General features: G+C 41.1%; 2 protein-coding genes and 1 long non-coding RNA gene across 8 annotated transcripts; 1 reads left to right on the top strand and 2 right to left on the bottom strand.

Annotated features, from left to right (window-relative positions):
• Window positions 1-1,631: 1,631 nt before the first annotated feature.
• LOC307030200 lies at window positions 1,632-5,162 on the bottom strand. Of its 3 annotated transcripts, none has more exons than XR_013805576.1 (3): window positions 4,897-5,162; window positions 2,900-3,079; window positions 1,632-2,465 (listed from the first exon to the last, which is right to left on the bottom strand). It is a non-coding gene; the product is annotated as an uncharacterized lncRNA (long non-coding RNA). The 3 variants fall into 3 exon arrangements; XR_013805577.1 differs by having other exon boundaries at window positions 1,632-2,392; window positions 4,897-5,154; XR_013805578.1 differs by having other exon boundaries at window positions 1,632-2,392; window positions 2,900-3,045; window positions 4,897-5,148.
• A 60-nt stretch (window positions 5,163-5,222) lies between these two features.
• Window positions 5,223-9,065, top strand: dtwd1 (DTW domain containing 1). Of its 3 annotated transcripts, none has more exons than XM_079666487.1 (5): window positions 5,223-5,390; window positions 6,490-6,799; window positions 6,974-7,111; window positions 7,807-8,095; window positions 8,247-9,065. In XM_079666487.1, the coding sequence occupies exons 1-5, from the start codon at window positions 5,374-5,376 to the stop codon at window positions 8,495-8,497; spliced, it is 1,005 nt and encodes a 334-aa protein (XP_079522613.1). In that variant the 5' UTR covers window positions 5,223-5,373; the 3' UTR covers window positions 8,498-9,065. The 3 variants fall into 3 exon arrangements, with proteins under 3 accessions (XP_079522613.1, XP_079522614.1, XP_079522612.1); XM_079666488.1 differs by having other exon boundaries at window positions 5,295-5,447; XM_079666486.1 differs by lacking the exon at window positions 5,223-5,390 and adding an exon at window positions 5,468-5,618.
• On the bottom strand, window positions 8,943-21,452 carry nnt2 (nicotinamide nucleotide transhydrogenase 2). 2 transcript variants are annotated; one of them, XM_079666485.1, is made up of 22 exons: window positions 21,311-21,452; window positions 20,528-20,693; window positions 19,526-19,755; window positions 19,242-19,441; window positions 19,023-19,110; window positions 18,569-18,657; window positions 18,283-18,470; window positions 17,828-17,961; window positions 17,535-17,726; window positions 16,880-17,030; window positions 15,817-15,978; window positions 15,603-15,713; window positions 15,358-15,503; window positions 14,603-14,798; window positions 13,607-13,840; window positions 12,923-13,083; window positions 12,374-12,553; window positions 12,150-12,309; window positions 10,556-10,637; window positions 9,827-9,945; window positions 9,418-9,533; window positions 8,943-9,318 (listed from the first exon to the last, which is right to left on the bottom strand). In XM_079666485.1, the coding sequence occupies exons 2-22, from the start codon at window positions 20,655-20,657 to the stop codon at window positions 9,172-9,174; spliced, it is 3,216 nt and encodes a 1,071-aa protein (XP_079522611.1). In that variant the 5' UTR covers window positions 20,658-20,693; window positions 21,311-21,452; the 3' UTR covers window positions 8,943-9,171. The 2 variants fall into 2 exon arrangements, with proteins under 2 accessions (XP_079522611.1, XP_079522610.1); XM_079666484.1 differs by lacking the exon at window positions 21,311-21,452 and having other exon boundaries at window positions 20,528-20,854.
• Window positions 21,453-22,465: the final 1,013 nt, after the last annotated feature.

Consider the following 22,465-nt stretch of genomic DNA (forward strand, 5'->3'; position numbering starts at 1 on the left):
ACCTGCAGAGAGCTGGGACCAAAGTAACAAAGGCTACCATCAGTAAAACACTACGCCGCCAGGGACTCAAATCCTGCAGTGCCAGACGTGTCCCCCTGCTTAAGCCAGTACATGTCCAGGCCCGTCTGAAGTTTGCTAGAGAACATTTAGATGATCCAGAAGAGGATTGGGAGAATGTCATATGGTCAGATGAAACCAAAGTATAACTTTTTGGTAAAAACTCAACTAGACGTGTTTGGAGGAGAAAGAATGCTGAGTTGCATCCAAAGAACACCATATCTACTGTGAAACATGGGGGTGGAAACATCATGCTTTGGGGCTGTTTTTCTGCAAAGGGACCAGGACGACTGATCCGTGTAAAGGAAAGAATGAATGGGGCCATGTATCGTGAGATTTTGAGTGACAACCTCCTTCCATCAGCAAGGGCATTGAAGATGAAACATGCCTGGGTCTTTCAGCATGACAATGATCCCAAACACACCGCCCGGGCAACGAAGGAGTGGCTTCGTAAGAAGCATTTCAAGGTCCTGGAGTGGCCTAGCCAGTCTCCAGATCTCAACCCCATAGAAAATCTTTGGAGGGAGTTGAAAGTCTGTGTTGCCCAGCGACAGCCCCAAAACATCACTGCTCTAGAGGAGATCTGCATGGAGGAATGGGCCAAAATACCAGCAAAAGTGCGTCAAAACCTTGTGAAGACTTACAGAAAACGTTTGACCTCTGTCATTGCCAACAAAGGGTATATAACAAAGTATTGAGATGAACTTTTGTTATTGTCCAAATACTTATTTTCCACCATCATTTGCAAATAAATTCTTTAAAAATCAGACAGTGTCTTTCATAGTTGAGGTATACCTAGCATGAAAATTACAGACCTCTCTCATCTTTTTAAGTGGGAGAACTTGCACAATTGGTGGCTGACTAAATACTTTTTTGCCCCACTGTATGTACCTATCGATTCTGTGTCATCTCACGATGCTAGTCGATATGTTGGATGTGCAGTTAAGATAAGTAATAAGGGTGTTATGAGTGAGTTTCTGTGCAGTAATGCGTTGGCATTGTGTTTTTTTTTGGAGAAAGATAATAAAATGATCAGTTAGCTGAGTTTCTTCCCGTTACATGGATATAAAACATTGATAGTTTATTAAATATTAAGATGCCCTCGGACGCTGTTTCCTTTAGATGACGCGTTTTTCACCCCGGTAATGCTTGTTTTCTGAATGAAGATCGGTCGGGTTACCATGTGTGTGTGTGGGGAGATTCCCCTTCGATTCTATTGGCTCTAACGGTCAGAAAGAGATGTCAATCAGCAAAATCGACAAAGGGGGACCAGAGATATGGAAAATCCACCAAATGACCCCAGAAGTTTTTTTTTGCTAAATCTCTCTAAAAAGGTCAGATTTCACTTCTTTTGCATCAATCTTGATACAGGGTACTTATTATATGTTGTACTTTGGATTCCTAAAGCTTTTAGTCTACTAACCCATCATCCAAGGGTAGCTTTCACTAAGTAAAAAATAATTTTTGGACGGACACTATAATTTAAAGTTTTTACTATGTTCAATCTGAATTTTCTTTAAAATAAAAAACATCTATATTGATTCTGACTTTTCTATATCCAACTCACAGGTTTATCATTACTTTGAGAAAAAAGATTATTAATGTAACCCTTTTAGAAGGGAAGATATGGTCATTTGTTCTGGGAATGTCATTTTCGAGCCTGAGACCTGAAAAACAGGCTCAGGGCTAAACAGGTTAAGCACATTAAATTGTACGTCACCGTACCAAACAGGCTGTCTGCTGGGTCCATTCTTGGTGAGATTATTCTGTCAGGGTAGAGTGAAGCAGGTAGGACCCAAATGCAGATTAAACAGAAAATACCTTTATTTCAAGTGAACATACAGAGCTCTAGTAAGTAAGTAAGTAAAACTTTATTTATATAGCACCCTTCTCAACACAGATGTACAAAGTGCTTTACAGTACAGTACACAGGAAAAAATTCAAAGTACAACTATAAAATGTAGAATAAAAGGCATAAAACAGCAGCAGGTAATACATAGGATAAAACATACGATAAAACACCAATAAAAAAAAGACAGCCACTAACTCACCTCCTCCGACGACCCAAAGGCCTGTCGGAACAGGTGGGTCTTTAACTGCCCCTTAAAAATCTCTATTGAGGCTGAGGTTTTAATATCTGGGGGAGTTTGTTCCAAAACCTTGGGGCCACCACCTCAAAGGCACGGTCCCCCTTAGTCTTTAGCCTGGTTCGGGGCACCCTTAGGAGGCCTTGTTCAGAGGACCTCAGGGCCCGGTTTGCGGTGAGAGGGTGGATCAGGTCATTGATGTAGGCTGGGGCTTTGGCCATGGACAGCTCTATATGTGAAGACTAGCTCTAGAGTCAACACACAACAAACAATAATCTCACAACGACAGACAGAAAAAACATAACTTAAATGCACACAAGACTAATCACACAACAAGACACAGGTGAGGAGGGAGGAGAAAACACAGGGGCACAAGGTGAACACAATCAGGTAATCAGGTAGGAGGGAACACAGTGGCCGTTTCTCAATCGTGAGTACACATGCTGCAGAGCAACTATTTCAAGTATACTACGTCATAGAGTGGCGCAGAATGCTGGGCATTTAACATGCATTTAAACAGTCCTTCGGCGCCACTCGATGACGTAGTATACTTGAAATAGTTGCTCTGCAGCAGGTGTACTCGCGATTGAGAAACGGCCAGAGACAGGAAGCAACAGGCAAGACGGGGGGTGAACAGTGAACACTTTTTAAAATAAAACAGGAATCCAAAGACAGATCTAGACATGACAATTCACAACACAGACAGATCGTGACAATATGAGCAGTACTTCCACATCTGTGTCATCAGAACTCACAATGATGCGGGAATATGACTCTGCAAGATGTATGTCATGGAGCACCATCCTTGTGTCTGCCTCCTCCTGATCACTGTGCAGTGATGTCAAACTGCTGAATCCTGCTGTGCAGATGCTCTTCACCTCCTCCCCTTTGTCAAATCCACCTGCCAAGATGATGGAGTCACCTGAGTGTAGTCTCTGTGGGGCAGCAGTGACAATGTAGTTGCTCACAAACATGCACAGTGCAGTCTTGTTTCCACTACTCCTCAAGTACTTCCTGTAGTTTGGGACATTTGTTTTGTTTTCTATATATTTTTCTATATATTGAAAACAAGAAATCAAATTTGTGGCCATAGTGTTTGACAGATATGACGGCCAACAGTCAATCAAAGACCTGGAGAGGCAAAGGAGAGGTGCAAGTGATGGAAGGCCTACACATGTTATCACCTTTTCCACATTCGGCCTGGTCTCATTTGGCTCTTTTTCAGGGATTGGGCTAGTTCTAAAGAACAACCCAAAGCACTTTTTTTCCCCCAAAATAAAATTTGACAACAATCAATGTAATTAATGGGAGACCCAAAAGATTAAAAAAATCATTGTTGTCATTTGTTGCAGGCCTTGCTGCTAGACTATAAACTACGAGGTTCTTCCGGGTTGTTCTCGTTTTTCTTTTATTTATTTATTTATTTTAGTGCTTGCCGTCAAGTGTTGTTGTGAATACTCTCCACAAATCACATGTTCTAAATTCGATGCTAAGCAACAGAATAATCAGGGCCGGCCCTTGGCACTGGCAAACTAGGCGGTCGCCTAGGGCGCCAGATCCGGAGGGGCGCTGAGCTGTGATAAAAGAAATATAATTTAAAAAATGTTACATTTTTTTTTATCCTGCCTAATTTTCTGCCCTTGATGTAACACATTTACATTAATAATTGAATAAAGTAAACACCCTTTGCACCCCGGGCCGACAACATTTTGCATTTGCCCTGTACGATGGGCGCTGTAAGTGATGAAAGTGGGGGATGTTGGCGTATTTGGTGCCCGCAGCTCACAGCCAAAGTGCGAGCTAGCCTCCGAGCGAGCAAGAGAGAGAGAGAGAGAGGGCACATGCATCGGTACCGCGGATTGTTGTTGGATTGAGGCTGATAACTACAGCTCAGTGAGGTAAAGGACTCTGAGTGTTTAGATAGTTCACTTTAGTCTAAGTTATCTCAGTGGGTCTCAAACGGTTTGGTCGCAATTTATGTAAACAAGTATTTCCAAGGCACACCTTTATAATTATTAGGGTAAATTAAAACAGGTTTTAAATCATTCCAATGTAATAGGACAGTAACCAAAAATATCGTTTAAAACTGGAGATATAAAAAAATATGCATGAATAAATAAATGTTAAGTAGGTAAAATAAGATATGAATGAACAACAAAAATAAAATATGTTACATTTATTTTGTTATTGGCTATGGGTTATTGGTTATGTTCACATACTTATTTGATTATTAAAATGTAAACCGATCTTTTTCATATGGGTGTTTTAGAGATGTACCCCCTAGATCTAGTATCAGTCAATCAATCAATGTTTATTTATATAGCCCAATATCACAAATGTTACAGTAGTATAGTATTCTCTAGTAATTCTGTGTTTGCACCAGATTGAAGCATTTTACTTTAAAATGTAAAAAAAAAAAATCTTTCCTGGGTGACATACCCCCGGGACCCCCCCCAGAGGATGTGTCGTCCACCTCCCAATTAAAACATGTTCATACAATAATGAATATATTTGAAACCTTCTTTATGTATTTAACCAACATGTCAATATATTTCAGTTTTTGCTGTGTATTGGTCTTTTGTAGAGATTTTTCATTTATTCGTGATATATTGTGTATTGCTTGGAGGGGGGGCACCAAATCATAATCTCGCCTAGGGCACCAAAATGTCTAGAGCCGGCCCTGAGAATAATAACAAAAGTACAATGTCCATTATACCAGGGACAGTATTTCCGGGTAGAAGAAGACACTTACCTCGTCGAATGTACCAGCATAGAAGCTGATTTTTGGAATGTCCAAACGGTGGTACTACAACTTCAGTCAAGTGATTTCGGCCCAGAAATACTTTTTCCCATTGACTTAGTTAGGGAACGAGACGTCTGACGTAGAACGTAGAAGTATTTTTGAGCTAAATAAACTACCCAGCACAAACACTTTTTAAATCACGAGGGTTTAACGATTGTAAAATTCGATAAAAACTGATGACTGAGCCGAGAGCGGGAGATCGGAGGCGGGGCTTACGCTAAAATCCAGTGCGCATGCTGTATAAACAAAAGGCCCCGGATGATCCGGGTACTTTCTGAATTCACATGTGCTCTATTTTGGCTTCATACGCTACTGAGCAACCCTCATAGGACTGACCGGTGGCCCCGCCTACGACGCTGTGTCCAGTCCTCTTTAAACATCCATGACCCCGGTTGAGCTTGAAACACATGGATAAGCTTGAAACACATGGATAAAATGTTATGGTTCGTATGGTTTTACATCATGCATACCGGTTGACACGTGCTTATCGAGATTGACTAGTGAGTGGACAATGTATTGCTTACAACTCAATTTAAAAACACAAACGTATGTTTTTATGTATGTGGTATTCGTGAACCTACCTAGCCACTGTATGATTTTTGTCTGCTAGCAGCACGGAGCTAAACATGCTGAGTTTGCTAAAATAATATGCCTTCACTCCAGTTAACCAGGTAATGTTGAGAGTACTGTAACGTTAACTAATCTACGGTGTGTAATCCGGGGCAGATGTACTGTACGTGGTTAGTCTATCGTCAGATGACACAGAGCTAAAGAGAAGCTATAGAGGGAGAAAGTATTTAATGTTAGCTTGTTGTGTTAACGAACTCTCACATGCTTGACAGATTTGTGTGCACCGTTGTTAAGCTACTTGTGTTTGTGGCTAAATCACGTAACAACCATTTACACAGCTTCTGCTCTCTATGCACCAGTGTCAGGTTGCAAACAAATTTCCACACTCTTTTTCAAGTTGCAAAAGTCTTATAGTGTCGACTAAAACGAATCTGGTTTAATGCTATTAATTTAATGCACTTTCTGTGACAAAATCCCTTGTCTAGATTTTTGCCACAATGATTCATAATGTGCCAGTATTTTAAAGGGTAAATATGGCTGATTCAATGTTTAAACTAGGAATATGTAATGTCTGGAAAGAAAATACTTTTGCTATTGTGGATTTGTCAGTATGATAAACAGTCAAATAAATTCAGAACATTAATATTAATTAAAACTACCACTACCAATAGAACAAATCATAAAGTCCACATATTTTATATCAAGTTACTTAAAAAAAAGGAAAAGGATATTAAATTATAATTCATATGACAATTTATGGATTAAAAAAAGCAATCATAATACATATACATTTTTCCAACACAATTAAGATTTTCTGGGAAAAAAACTCATGTGGACTCTTTTTGAATAGCAATCCCTAGCTTGTTAATGGCTTTTCCACATTATTGGGCCCATATCATTTAAAGTTTTGTAAATGTTGATTAATTTCTGCCCTCCAATATTTGCTTGATTTGTTTGTCATTATTTTTCCAGCCGTAGGGCCCACATACTTCAGCACTGGTCTGTCAACATTTTAAGAGCAAGCATGAGCAGCCTGGATCAACACCAGCATCTCCATTCTAGTTACCCTGACAAAACAACAGTCTCCAGTGATTCATCAGACACCCGTGAGCTAGCCAAGGAGCCTCTTCAAGGTCTAAAATTGGCATCACATGCGGTGCTGGAGAAGGCGAAGGAGAGGGGCAGATCAATATGCTCTAAATGTGGAGGATCAAGGATGTTCTTCTGCTACACATGCTGCTCATTACTGGGTGTCAGCCATCAAGAAATCCCTGTAATCAAGGTCAGTTAGAGGTCAGGACTCTCTTGATTTTTCTTTTGAGAGAGCTGCTGTAATTTAGCAGTACTATGTAATTTAAAATCCTAAAAGTAATGTTTGAAATTAAAAAAATGGGGTGGTTGAACTGTAACTGTCTTCTGGACGCACGCAACTCTTAATATTGTATGTGTTGCTCAGCTTCCTGTGAAGATAGACATCATCAAGCATCCCAATGAGACGGATGGAAAGAGCACTGCAATCCATGCCAAGATCCTCGCACCCAGCGACGTCAACATATACACTTACCCCTGTATACCTGACTACGAGAAGAACAAGGTTAGTTGTTCTGCATCCTAAAAGAATGTTGATTATATGGTATAAGAAAAAATTACATTGGTTACATTTTCAAAATCAATGTGAAGTCATCTTCAAATGTCTTATGTGAAAGTTAAAAACCCAGTTATTCAATTTATTAAAGACAAGCAATTATCATAATGATGTTGTTTGAACTAAGAAATAGTTTAAATTGTTTTTATAAAATATAACCATTTATTAAGTTATCAAAAAATTGTAGGTTCTTTTTTTTTATGAATGAATCTATGAACCCATTATTTCAGTTCCATTGCTCTTCATTGTCTTCATATTTTTGCTGCTTCATTTCCTTCTTGTACCCATTTAGGAAAACTCCTCTGTCAGTGCACCTTTTTTTATCTTTTAATTAACATTACATTTGTTATGTAATCATAATACCATAATTAAACTTTACATACAGAATTACCAAAGCTTTAGTGCACACGCCTTGTGTGCTTTTTGTAATAGATAGCTTTCAACTGAAATGGCTCTGTTTCAGTCAATTCAATTATCTCCGTCTTTCACTTTTAATTTGCTGCGTTCAACCCTGTGTTATATTATCTCAGTGCTTCTAAATATCGGCATGTATAAATAATCAAATTTGAAGAAAGGACATATCCGGTCTTGGTGTGTACGACAATGTTCTACTCTGAATCTGTGTTGTCCCTCTGCCTCTCTAGGTGGTGTTGGTGTTCCCGGGTCCAGGGGCTGTCTCGGTTCTTGACATGATCCAGTGTTTGCACGACATGACCGACAGCAGGTCACACGGCCCCTCTGGTGAACCCTGTATAAAGAGGCTGAAAAGAGAGGAAGTGACAGGGGCCACGGACACTGCTGACAGCCCAGGGTCAGGGACCTCAGATGAATCAAAGGGCTTGGAGTCCAGGGCGTATCCCTTACAGAGGGTGGTCTTCATTGACAGCACATGGAACCAGACCAACAAGATCAGCACAGATGAGAGACTGCAAGGTAATCATGGCAGATTGTATCGTGCAGCTTTTTAAATAGCTCTGACTGCTGGTGATTATTAGGGGCAAATGCACTTCACCCACATCTCTGTTTAACATGATCTCACTCCGTGTTCGCGTGTGCACTCTGACTGACATGTGTTCTCCTCCAGGTATCCTCCGGGTGGAGCTGAAGACGAGGAAAACGTGTTTCTGGCGGAGTCAGAGGGGCAAACCAGACACCTACCTAGCTACTATCGAGGCGATTTATTATTTTCTCAAGGACTTCCACAAGCATTGCCTTGCTCAGGAGTACAATGGAGAATATGATAACCTTCTCTTTTTCTACTCGTACCTACACTCAGTTGTCAACAAATCAAAACAAGAAAAGAAAGATCAGCTGGAAAATGAGAAAGCAGTTTAAAGAGACTTAGGATCTGTAGCTGAGAAGTAGATTTACATGCAAGCTCATTTGTGATTTGTTTTATTTATTGCCAAGTGATATTTTGTTTTGTAAATATTATTTGTTTAAGAATATGCAATAAGACACAAAAGGATTACAGTTGCCAAGCATGAATATGGTGTGTTTGCTACATGAGTAAATCAAAACAAATAGCAGTTGCAATAAACTGGATTATAGTAAATTATAAAATCCACCTAATTTAGGGTATTTTTTTTTCCCGGTGGGAAAAAGCTATGTCTTGATCTATTCTTTAATTCGACAAGGAAATGTATTCAGAAGTTTGCTTTTGACACTTGTGTGTGAGATATAAAAACTAAAAGTAATGCTCTGCCACCTTAATCAAAGTTAAAGCGAGTTTGGTTCCCTACTCAAATATAGAATGTAAGGCAAGGAAATTGACATCAGATACGTTTGAATACTATTTATTTACAAATCAGTACTTAATCTGAGTTATTTATGTCCCTTATTTTCCAAAAATCATCTTATGAATTTGGCTATCTTTGTAATAAAATCACATTTGTTGCATAAATCCATAAATATATATCCTGAAAGCTTATAGTGAGAATCTGTCAACCTGTCTCTGTACTTGATAGCTACTGTCCATAATGCTAAGCTAATGGGGGGGGGGGGGGTCTTTAGTAGTAGGCCTCTCTGATCTTCGCTTGCAGGCTGTCACACGTCTTCTTGGCATCTCCCAGTAACATTGATGTGTTGGGCTTGTAGAAGATGGGGTTATCTACTGCGGCGTAGCCCACGCCCAAGGTACGCTTCATCACTATCACCTGGAGTAAAGTTTGAGTGGATATGGTCACTTACATTCACAGAAAAAAAGAATGCAGTTATAATGTTGGGACTGCAATACATATCAAAAGTTGACCAACCTGTTTGGACTTCCACACCTCCAGAACTGGCATTCCAGCAATTATGGAGTTGGGATCTTCTTGTGCTGCAGAGTTCACGGTGTCATTGGCTCCGATGACAAGTGTCAAGTCCGTCTCTGTGGGCCACAGATGTTTACACATTTATACAATCCTCACTAATGTCACTGGGTTTCCCAGCACCACACTTATCTCCCACCGTCATAAACAGAACCATGTGTCTCACACAGCATGTCTGGTTGCTAAGAAAACAAGACTGTTGCCCTGATAACATGACATGTCTAAAAATCAAGATGCAACACAAAGCTGCTCCATGTGCAAATGAAAGGAGGATGAGATTATTTTAATACAATTCATCTTGTAATATTCTCAATCATGTGGAGCTCTCTGTAGAAAAAAACCTAAAGTGTACCTGGGAAGTCGTCATTGATCTCATCCATCTCCAGCACCACATCGTAGGGAACACCAGCCTCAGCCAAGAGGACGTTCAGCTGGCCTGGCATACGGCCGGCTACGGGATGGATACCAAACCTGTCCGAGATGGAAGCAAGTTATACTTCTCATCAACACTTATTGATAGATTTGTACTATTAATTCAGTGGTGTTGTATTAAGATATTTCACTGAAGAAAGAGTAGCAACGTAATGAATATGTATTGTAATGATTATTACTGATCCAGACAGTAAGTAGCATGTGTATCATCTAGCCAGGTGAAGGGAAAGCTACTATTGACTACTTAATATATTTTTGGGTAGTGTGATGAAAAATGATTTATAGTTGCAACATTAAGTAGGTGAAAAGTACAATATTTCTCTCTGAAATTTGGTGGAATATAAGAATAAGGTTTGGTAATATTAAAATAATCAAGCCAAATCTGAACGTAATAGAGTAATTGAGTAAATGTGCTAAAAATGGGTACCTTGTCTCCTTTTACTTTATGTTAGTACTGTGTGGTAAACTTTAAAAAGTACTTTTGCACTGCAAACAGGAAATTCTGCAAATACACATTTCTGGTGTTGGTAGGGAGTTTGTTTTTGGCTCATAACAATTATTTATAAAATCTCTATCAGGGCAAAGCCACCAAAGGGAAGCATTGGCAGTCCTTTTGTAAATAAAGATGATCATGGGTGCAGATGTTCACCTGACACTCTTGCCCTGTTCCTTCAGCATCTTCACCAGGTCTGCAATCGGGTACTGGGCCTTTGCTGCACACAGACCCCAACCTAAGAACATACAGGAAACAACATACAGAGAGTTAAGATGCAATAGCATACACAAATGTAATTGTAATCTAATCTTCCATTTCCACTAACAATGAACCCTATGATTCCTCTATGCTTCATTATTTCCTTTGTCCCCTTCGCCCTGTCCTCATCTACCACAAGTCTCCTCTCTGTGTTTAATCATAGCGGTTAAATAGTCTGAGAGACATTTTCTTCTGAAACCATTCTCATGTGTGGTGTGGCTTTTGGTCCCCTGCGTGCAAAGAACTTCTTTCCCTGGGTCTGCCTAACCTCTGTTTAACCCTGGTAGTTAGGCACCTTGTAGAGTTCGGCATTACCCTTAATCAAGTTTTTTGAAGCGAGTGGCCCGTAACCCGTATCTTCTAATTCCCCAGACAACCGGAGCCTTCTGTTTCCTCACTGCCGTGCTTTGTTGTTGACAGCGCATGGAGAAATCTTGAGTCTGGAATCAATAGCTCTTATGACTTTTCACTGTTTCTGTAATCGAACCAATATGTTGGACCACACGTCTGTCCTTGAATTGGTTCGGAGCCACTTGAAAACAACAGCAATCCAAGTATTCAATTTTTTCCCCAGTGGTTCCTCTTGATGAGGCCAGTTGACAACAACTCAGTTGTCATACAAGTCTGGCTTTTTCTGTTTAATAAATCAGGATGTGGTTCCCATCCAACACCAAAAAATCAAATGCATCATACTTTACCATTTGATGATAAACATATACTGACACTCAGGTCCAGGTGGCTGCAGGATCATTTGTGGGCAAACTGCTCCCTCTTGTGGTTACCCTGATTCAATATACTGTATGTTCTGAGTTTAATTAATTACTGCCGTATTAATTACACAAGATCCCGGACATTTTCTCTAGCCTTGTGATTTCTTCTAGTCTTTCAAAAGGTGCTGCGAAAACAGTTTAGATCCCCATTTTGGCAGAGCAGTCAAGCTCAGCCTTGTTGTCAGATGCAATTAATCCAATGAAAGTGATGGTTGAGGTTATTGATTCAGACAGCCTGAAAAGCTGCAGTTGGAGAGTACAGGAGGATCCACGAGAGAATCTGGTTTAAAGTCTTAGTGTCTGATCTCAACCCAAACCTTGTTATAAATCTCTCCTAAAGGGCTCTGGTCTTTTTCAGCAGTGTCTCCACTTTGGGCTGGAGGATAAGATTTGAATCTGTACATTTGAATATTTAATTCAAATTGAATCATGGGTAATGTGTCTGTCTCTCTGATAGCTCTGGTTCATTGTTTTTGTCACCTTTCTTTGTCTACCTTTGACAGACATGCAGGGATGCCAATAATTCATACATATTATTTTCATGTTCACCGGCTCCTATAAAAATGTATCCTTTATATTGGCAGATATAATTTGTTTTAGTTTTAGCTTATTTTACCCCCCCCTTAGCAGGTGAGCCAATATGTAAATTGTAGCCACAAAATTCATTATAATCTCCCAGTGAACTCACAAACGTCTTGTGTTGTGTGTACTGTGTGTACCTGGTGTGATGATGATGCTGCTGGCTTCTTTGACTATTTCAATGGTCTGGTCCAGGTTGATCTCAGTGTGAGTGCCAACAATCTCCATTGGCTTCCCCCCCGCGGTGGAAGTGGTGCCGTACCCACCCAGGATCACATTGGGCAGGGAGCGGTTCATAGCCTTAGGAGAGAAGAGGACACTAAGCTCAGGTAACATGTGGCTGGATACATGTGCGTCTACTCACCACACACATGATGTAGGAGAGGATGGCACCGGAGGAGCCAATCAGCGCGCCCACGATCGTCATCAGATTGTTGTCCAGCAGGAAGCCTTCAGCACAGAGCGCCCATCCAGAGTAGCTGTTCAACACGGTGATGACCACGGGCATGTCAGCACCCCCGATGGCTGCCGTCAGGGTGACACCCTGTTGGGAAGATAGTTGTGTAGAATTAAAACAAGGAGCTAGTCAAAATCCATTAAAGCCAATAAAAAAACACTCGTTTGATATGCAGCAAAATTCCAAAGGGTTCATCGGAATCAGCAACAACAGATGGGAGTTTAAGGATTTGTATCCTCGCCTATCAAGAATTTCATCACCAGGAAATGTTTACTTACTTCCATGTGTTTAAAAGAGAGATTGCGTTACATTCCAGCATATTCAAAGAGAGGAAAAACATAACTTCATTGGAATAATTTGATAATGTACATACTGAAATAAACGTTTCAATACATTAGTCATTTTATTATATTATTGCTTTACATGCTCTCGGCTTAGTGGAGTATTGAGACTCACCATAATAGTGGAAAGCCCGGACACTCCTACTAGACAGCCCATGCCAGTACCATAGCTGGTGCTGAGCATGAAGGGCACCATGCCTCCCATCGACGCTGCCATCAGGCCGGCGTTCAACATGTGTCGTCCTGGCAAATGCAGGGGGGAGGAGTCCAGGATTCCTATAACCCAAAAAAATCTTTTTTGTAAATGCAGGGGGTAGTTGTCAATCTTTGATGAGGCTAAAGAGGAAGAGTTTTACAAGATAAAACATGTAAATACACTTTACTCCAAAGCATGGTTGAGTGTCTTCGAACTCTTTGAACTCCATCTACAAATCAGACCATCGCCCTCCACCAACCACAGCCATTAACCCCGTACCCATAGCAAATTACCCAAAAAGCTTCTCATGTGTTCCTCTTGATCAGATGCACTGCAATGTAAATTAGGGACACAACCCCCCCCCCCTCCCCCTCCCCCGCACCCCCTGGCTCTGGCCTGGATTTACCAGAGGATCTACGGCTTTAACTAGATGAAAGAGTCAATCAGTGCCAGAGGACGAAAAGCTCAGTGTGTTTATTTAGATATTAGTGTGTCTGTGTCAAATAAAGAACACTGATCAGACCTTCAGGACATACTGTACAGACTATTGAACAAATGAACAATTAAACATTTCAGAAATGGTATTTAATTTAGAACCGTTACCTTGAAGCTTGCCGTAGGCCACCAGTGAGCCACTAAATGTGACGCCTCCGATGTATGTGCCCATATACGCGACTGTCTTGAGTACGCCGGCGGAAGGGTGGGTGTCCAGGTGGGGAAACTCAATCATGTACTCGGCAACGCAGGTGAATACAGCTGCCAGCCCCACAAGGCTGTGGAAGGCTGCCACGAGCTGCGGCAAGTCTGTGATTTCAATACGCTTGGCAATGGTCAGACCTGAGATATAAAGACCCAACAAACAACAGATATTAGTACATCTCTTTAAGTTACTACAGTTTATATGGCTAAGTCAAGCACATCACGCTTCTCATGCACACCGGCTTTGTTTGAATACAAAGATTAAGAAAATATTAAGTAAAAAACAACATAGTTAAAAGGTAAACACCTGCTTTCAGTTACTTTACTCCAACAAACAGGGCCTGATCTTCAAAGCCAGAATAGGGTGTCTAGTTTAACATTAAATAAACCCTCATGCTCCGCTGCCTGTGTGCGCATGTTGATTAAAACATCATTTATCATCCTGCTTTCTCTAATTGCTTCTAACGTTTGTTCACACATGATGACGAAATACACTCATCTCCGTATCTGGACAGGATGATTAATGTTCTGTTGTGAATTAGCGAAAAATTCACACTCTTCAAAGACTGGAGGAGTCGCATGCAAAGTTAATAAGATGTAAGTCATTCATGGTGGTCTTGTGGTTTTCCAAACAAACTGTTGAACTTCAAAAAGAGCCAATGCCCGAGCCTTATTAATTTTGTTTATTTTGGAGACTGAAACCCAGAGAGGCCTCTTTGGAAGTTATCGCCCTTACCAATACTTCTCAGCATGTTTCCTAGGGGCTTTGGATAGCGAACGACCGAAATGTCTGTTCTATGCTGCAACTGACTTAATCAGTGCCAGATTAGGCTTTTAGAAGCCGGTATATCAGCATGCGTATCACAATTGTAGATCCTCTAAACGCAGGAAGCTTCCTACCCAGGGTCCCCCCACTGGCCATGGCCAGAGACATCTGGGACAGCAGCTCTGGGGAGGGCTTCAGGGCACCCAGGGTGGCAGCGATGCCCCCTGCCACTCCCATCATGCCCAGGGTGTTTCCCAAGCGACTGGTGCGCTGCGCAGAGAGGCCTGCCAGCGCTCCGACACAACACAAGCCTGAGCCCAGGTACATCATCTGAGGGGAAAAAACAACACATTTATGACTTCATTGTAGAGATCTCCAAGGTAGAGCAATCGACCACTGCTGCTCAAGGGCTGGTTCAGTCTGAACCATAGACTGTTATTAAGTACATATACAATCTATGATCTCAACCCCTGACAGTGTTTATTGGCAAAATAGAAAAATATAATTAACATAACTTACAGTTACATTCGTACATCAGTCTATTAACATAAACATTAAATAATATGACTTGCGTTAACCTCAGTTATTTGGTTTAACATAATTGTTATTTTTAGAATTCATTTGATGTCCCCACTGTGAACACAGCCACAGTCATCTTAAGTAGCACTTACTTCTGACAAGTTTTACTAGTTCTGTTTTACTTAAAAAGGCTATTGTTGAATAAAATCATAAAAGCATTCTTAGTTTCAGGTGATAATATGTCGCTGAAATCATAGTCTTGCACATCATATTATACGTCTGCTAATAGACCCCATAAATCCTACACACTGGACCTTTTAATACTGGTTGTTTAAATATCTTTGTTGTATTCTTAGTATATTCCAGAGACCTGCTCGATGTTGTATCCAGCAGCCACCGAGGCTCCATATCCCCCAACAAACACAGCCCCAGGAAGCAGGTAAAGGTAGTTGTACTCAGGAGGGTCAGTGGGACGCTTGAACATGTCCAACATCCTCTGTGTGATCAGAAAACCACCTGCATGTACGAAGAAGGAAAATTAATTGGTTTTCATTTGATCTGGCAGACAATGATTGTTCAGTTTTTATTTCTGTGTTTTAGTGCTGAATGTCAGACCGGCCATGTTGATGGAGGAAACGAAGGCAGCAGCAAGAGCGAGACTCTCGGGCACGGAGGAGGGTGTAAGACCCCCACCCATCAGCACCAGACCTCCAACAGCTGTCAGACCTGCCAGAGAGGACAGACGGATGCAAAAGAAAATTGAAACAGGTTTAGACCATCAGAAGAACATCTTTAAATTTGGACAAAACCAAATTATTTTGACTCTGACCTGAGATGGCATTGGTAACAGACATGAGGGGTGAGTGCAGAGCGGAGCTCACGCCCCACACAGTGTGGTATCCCACAAGTCCAGCCAAGCCGAAGGTGGTGACCATCTGACTGAAGGCTGCGTTGGGGGAAACGATGCCCAGAGCCAGACAGGTGGAAACACCTGCAGAGAAACACAGCAGTGTTGTTGTTATGTTTCCATAATGATGTAGTGGAAAAACATGCAGATGTTTTTTTCATTATATTTTTACCCTTAGAGCAATGGAATAATGGAATAATAAAAAAACTAAAACAGTTCTATTTCCATAAAAGGTTATGTGAGCGTGATGTTTCATATTTTTCTCTAAAACTTCAAAGAACTGAACTTGCATGTCATACTGAACAAAAAACGTCTTCCAATTATAACGGAGGGCCTGGATTCAAATGCTCCATTAAGACTTGGCAATCTCTGAGGAATATTCTTTTTTTGAGAAATGTAGACAGGCTAAAACTTTTAAAATGTGATATTGTTGAACTGTGGCTGCATAGTGTGATATTGTTGAACTATGGCTGCAACTTACAGATGTATTACCAATACATGTGCATATCTTTCTTTATCAATCTTTTCTTGGCCTTTCTTTTTTAATGGATAGTAAAACTCTGAGAAAGAGATAAAAGGCATAGAGATTTGAAAGCATGGTCTAATCGTTTAGACCATGCTTTTCTTTTATTATAAATGATAAGACATCATCAAATACTGAAAGTTATATTCCCATGACAGCCTTTTCAGGTCGATGGGAGTGTCTTAAGATTGCTTTTTTGTATGAATTATTTTGCATGTTTGCTTTAAATTCTACTAAACTATCATCAAGATAGATGGATAATCAGTTTTTCAATAAATACATTGTTTTAGCTCTGTTTGGATCTGCTACTTACTGGCATTAAAATGTAACATCATGGTAAGAATTGATAAGATAAAAAATGTCTTACCATTTGAGAATACAGGACATTCCAAATCAAGTAACATAGTGATGTTGACATTTAGCCTGAATATTTCTGCTTGTATCTGAGGGTTTGTGTCTGACCTGCGGTGTAGACGCCAGCAGAGGTCATGGTGCGTTTGAAGGGAGAGATCACCGCTGCTTTCTCTGCCTTCAGCTCTGTGGCTGTTTTCTGTTTCACTGGGGGTGGGGGGACTGTTTTAGGGAGTGGGGCCGGGAACAAGTCTTTCCCTTCCTGGGCACATTGTAAAACACACAAGAGTATCAGTGTGAGAAAACAGAGGATGTCCACAGAGTTTTGCGTGAGAACCAGACATCAAGACTTGGAGTCCTGCATTGTGGGAGATCTGGCCTGGATGGTGAGAGCACTCAAAACACAAACTCACGAACCACAAAGGAGATTACACTGAACAAACAGCAATCATGAACCAGTTAGGTTTTGAAATACAAATTCTCTTTTAAGGAGTCTGAATAATGCTTAGTTTAAAAATGCGTAAACTGATATGTCCTATTGAGGTTGCATGCCTTCTCTGCCATAAACCATTTGTCAAAAGCCAACATTCCTGGAAAAGTATATTTTGAAACCTTTAGAACATTCTTGCTGGGATCCAACACGAGCTGTTCCCAGCTGGGATTGGGTTTTCTAGTACTAATTTGGAGCAGTAAAAACACATGACAGGGTCTGATTCAGAAAGGGAGGAAGGCTGCCAGTAGACAGTTATAACAAATGAAAACCTACCTTCATAACAAGAGTCCCACGGATGACATGGTCAATTGTTCCATAGTCAAATTCATCTTTGGGAACATAGTGGAAGTATTCCTTGTCTGGGCTTATGGCCTTCAGCAGCTTTAGCACGTTGTTTGAATACAGAGTGCTGGCCTGGGTTGCCATGCGGCTGGGCAGGTCTGTGTAGCCAATATGAGTTACTCCCTAGTTATTAAAAGATACAAAAATATTATTTTGACATAAAGACAGGCTTCCAAGACATTTATGTTATCTATCAAAGTCTGCTGGCTTTGCGGAAATCTCACCTTGTAAACGTACAGCTCTCCAGGCCTGGTGGTCTCAATGTTGCCCCCTGCCTCTGAAGCCATATCCACCACCACAGAGCCGTCCTTCATCGACTCCACAAACTCTTTCTTGATCAGAATGGGAGCTCTCTTTCCTGCATGGAAACAGGAAACACAGGGACAGGTGTTCATAATATCTTTTAATCTAGGGATAGTCAGAGGTCAGTGAATCCACATCAAAGCTGCATGTATCTTTTCTTTTTTTTTCCACAAGGGGGCGGAAAACATAATTCAGATATGCATCAAAAAGGGCTCATTGAGTTGTTATGGCTTGTTTATCAAGTTCTGCACACCAATACTTGGGTTGTAGTTATCAGTAAATTCACCACAGTGGCTCATTGTTACCATGCAATCAATTATGATTCATCTGCTTCAAACACTTAAAGATATAGAACAATGGAGTGAATGAGGCTGACCTGGAATCAGGGCAGTGCTGATGACGATGTCGACCTCTTTACACTGCTTGGCAAAAAGTGCCATCTCGGCTTCAATGAACTCCTTGGACATCTCTTTGGCGTAACCTCCAACCCCATCACCAGACTCTTTCATGTCTACCTCCAAAGGCTCTGCCCCAAACGATTTGAACTGCTCCAGGGCTGCTGGCCTGGCGGTCGACAAACAGTTTGATTATTATCAAAGACATGATCATCCCACCCATCATAACAGAGTACGAAATTATTATTAATTATTATTTTCTGATACCTGGTGTCAAACCCTCTGACAATGGCTCCCATCGACTTGGCTGCACCTGCTGCTGCCAGACCAGCCACTCCACCTCCAATAACAAGGACCTGTGTACAGCCGATTCATTATTATAGAAGGTGTGGACCCTTTGCATTGAACTTTAATGTAAAGGGCCATGTTGACCTGCATAATAAGTCAATTTTATTGCAATTGCCCAACGTATAAGCCAACAAAATGACCAACACAATTGCTTCAGGGGGTTTTACAATCTGTAAAGCATCCGACACCCTCCGCCCTTTTAAACCCTTGCTCCGGATAAGAATAAAATAAAATCCCCAAACTACCCTTTCAAGAAGAGGAAAAAAATGAAAGAAACCTTAGAAAATATAATTACCACGAAGATAATCCACATGAAAACATGATACATACTGTAAAATGTGAACACATAGAGGACAAACATATATGAAGATACCTTAGCGGGGGGGACTTTTCCTGCAGCTGTGATCTGACCAGTAAAGAACCTGCCAAAGTGGTTGGAAGCCAGAACCACAGCCTTGTACCTAAAAAACATTAAAGTCACATTTACTTTAAATAAACATTTCTGAACAGCTACAAATATATAATACATGGGATTTTGATAGCGCTTTTCCTAATGCTCAAAGACGCTTGGTTCAGTGAAAGTTTTCTTTACCCAGCGATGTTAGCCATGGAGCTGAGAGCGTCATAGCCCTGTGCGATGGTGACTCTGGGCACCTGGTCCATGGCCAGCACGTTGCTCTGCCTCTCTGACAGCTTCTTCATCAGCTCTGAGTTCTGTGCCGGGTAGATGAAGCTCACCAAGGTGGAGTTAGGCTTCAGGAGGTCTGCCTCAGTCAAAGTGGGGGCTCGAACCTACAGCAATTTAGCAATATCCTGACTCAGACAACCTACACAAAGAATGGTGCTTAGGTGACCAAATAGCAGATATGTTCAAACCTTGAGAACCAAGTCTGATCCTAGGGCTCCGTTGACGTCAGTGATGGTGGCTCCTGCATCTCTGTAATGCTGATCAGAGAACTTGGATTCCTCTCCAGCTCCACTCTCCACCTGCACGTTAAAGCCTTGTTTCACCAGAGCCTCCACCCCCGCAGGAGACAACGCCACGCGGCGTTCGTTCTGTAGGGTCTCCTTAGGAACTCCAACCACCAGGTCCTTGTAGAGCACACCTGAACACACAGAGCAGCTGAAAGTTGAGTCTGCAGAGCATATAAAGTTCTAAACAGCTCTTTCTTGAAAAAATGTAAACACAGCTTTATACACAGAAATCAATATCACTATATAAAATGATTATTAAAAGAAAGGGGATCTTTTGGGTTTTTTAACACAAGAGAGTATGCGTGTAGAGCGGAGATTGTGTGGCCTGGAACAGTATCGGGTTACGCATTTTTTCTCCATACACGGCACAGTGACCCCGCCATCATGGAGACATTATTAGCAGGTGATTGGCTCGGAGCCACCACACGCAGAGAGGCCTGCACTCCCACACTGACACATTCACAATTCAAACTTAAAAGCACTCAGTAACTAACAAAACTCTCACAAACACTCTGTGACATCTGCCCGGAAAACAGACTCCAAAAACAATGGTCTGTGAACATAATGTTGGACAGGAGTAAAAGGTTTACGTGTCACCTTTAACTGACCTCTTACATGGTCTCACATGTTAGCAGCTCTGCTCTCAAAGTACAGTAAGCATAGCCTCAGTCTCACTTCACTACAGCTCTCCCTATTTATGGAAGATTTCTAGCAACCTGTTGCAAACAGTTCATGATCTGTGGAGTTTTCCACTCTTCTTGCCAGATAATAATATCCTTAAGTGAACTCTAATTACTCAACCCAAAAACAGAGTAAAAATCTAAACCAAAAGACAGCATGCAGACCTGAGCTGTCATCTTGAAAAAGATTGAAAGGTTAAGCAGACAGATGTGCATTTCCTACCTCTGGAGGCTTCTTGGTCCCTTAACACAGGGTAGGTCCTGAAATCCCTGCTTCTAGGAATCCTCTGACGGACCCCTTTATGAAGCAAAGCGACAGAAGAGCTGGAGATGCAGCGCAGTAGGGACGACATGGCTACTGAGCGTCGGCCCTGAGACTCCCTCTTGCTCTTGAATATGAACACAAACAAACAGAGGTCAGTAACTGTCAAATAAAAAAGCACATTATAATCCCCCCCAAAAAGTAGTTCCTGAGCCCCAAAGTCACAGTCAGGCCGTCTGTGCTGCGAGGCCTACTGACAGCAAAGTGACATTTCAGCTCTACAGGACACGAGACACACACACACACCAAGGGCCCAGGGTTGATTACACACCACGGACTTGTTCGCGAGATCTGGAATTATGACGGCACAGGGGGGGAAACTGTGCCAAGTCTGGCCTGGTTGTTGTAAGCAGAAGCAGAGAGAACAGGGCAGAGAAATCAGATTAAATGCTGTGAGGTTAGGGGGGGACAGCTCAGGACTCAGACACACATCCTCACACCTTCACCTCAACCCTACATAACAATAGTAGGCCAATTGATTATTTTTACTAGTGGTCTTTAAAAAAAACTGAAAATCACCAAAAAATAAATAAAAGTGTAGAAATGTGTACTACTCTGATTTGTGTTTTTATTTGTGGTTAGAAAAAGAATGTTCCATCTTTCACTAAATTACAAAGTCAACCAGTGTCCTTCATCCTCCATCTTAAAATATTTAGTTGATTGCTTTATAATAGCCAGACTTGCCTTTCAGATCTCCAGGAAGGGCAGGTTAATGGTTCAACCTCCTTCCGCAGCAGCAGGGGTCACCTAGACGTCCTATACAAAACCCCCCTCTTCTGCTCGCGGGACGCCCTTCCGTAGTTTCGATATCAGTGCAGAACTATTTATGTATAAATAGTAAGTCATGTGATTTCACCCATGTACCACCAATGAGCAGATAAACTCCCAGCGGGCGCTGCGAGACTACCTGCGAATTAAAGGCTGGATTAACATGTGTATCACAAATAGCTGGTGGTAACTGTACTTTTTAATGGTATGCAGCATGCATACATAAATATTGCGATAGCCCCTCTCACTTTTCAAGCAGCTCTCAAATAAAACAGAATGATGTTGCGGTTACAGGTACATATAAGCGGGAAATATAAATGTAACATGCTTATTTAGTTTTTCTACATTTGCTGCATTTGGGTCATTCCTAGCATTCGGTGCCATTTCAGCTAGGGTATTCAAAAATAAAAAACATAATTTTCCATGTTTTTTTTTTAATTGAATCTGAATGATGGCTTGTTAAAAGTATAAGAAAAATATTTTGGCCAAGCTCAGGATATTATGCTTACATTTTTTTTTTTACCATCCCCAGTTACTGTGTGTGCACCCTGTTACTGTGAAAAATAGTAACAGGGTGGACGGTAACAGGGTGGACATTTTATGCTAAACTTGGCTATTGCTACATGTGTGATGATAATCAAGCTAGCACTTGGTGACAACAGAAACATATATTTGATAGATATATTCACCATATTTTCTAAATGTAAAACAAATGATCAGTTCCACAAAAAATTAGCATAACAGGGTGGACATTTAATGCTTTACCGCAAAAGTTAAGTTCTTTAAAACATTAGAAAAACGTTGAAGTAAGAACGCATTCACTCTGCTTCTTGAAGATTATTTCCCACTCAAAATGTATGCTTCTTCTTCTTGAGTCATACAAATAGTAGAATAGTAAAGGGGCGTGTCCAGAGGGATTCAAATCAGAGTAACAGGGGGGACATTCAAACAGGGGACACACACTTTATTTTCAATACAAATGAATTAATAACAACAATTTCAATTTGGTGAGGAATATTAGCAAAAGGGTCATACAACACTCACAAAAATGTAGAATTTGTTTGTATTTCT

This window comes from Notothenia rossii (assembly GCF_949606895.1).
Source record: "Notothenia rossii genome assembly, chromosome: 2".
Taxonomy (NCBI): Eukaryota; Metazoa; Chordata; class Actinopteri; order Perciformes; family Nototheniidae; genus Notothenia; species Notothenia rossii.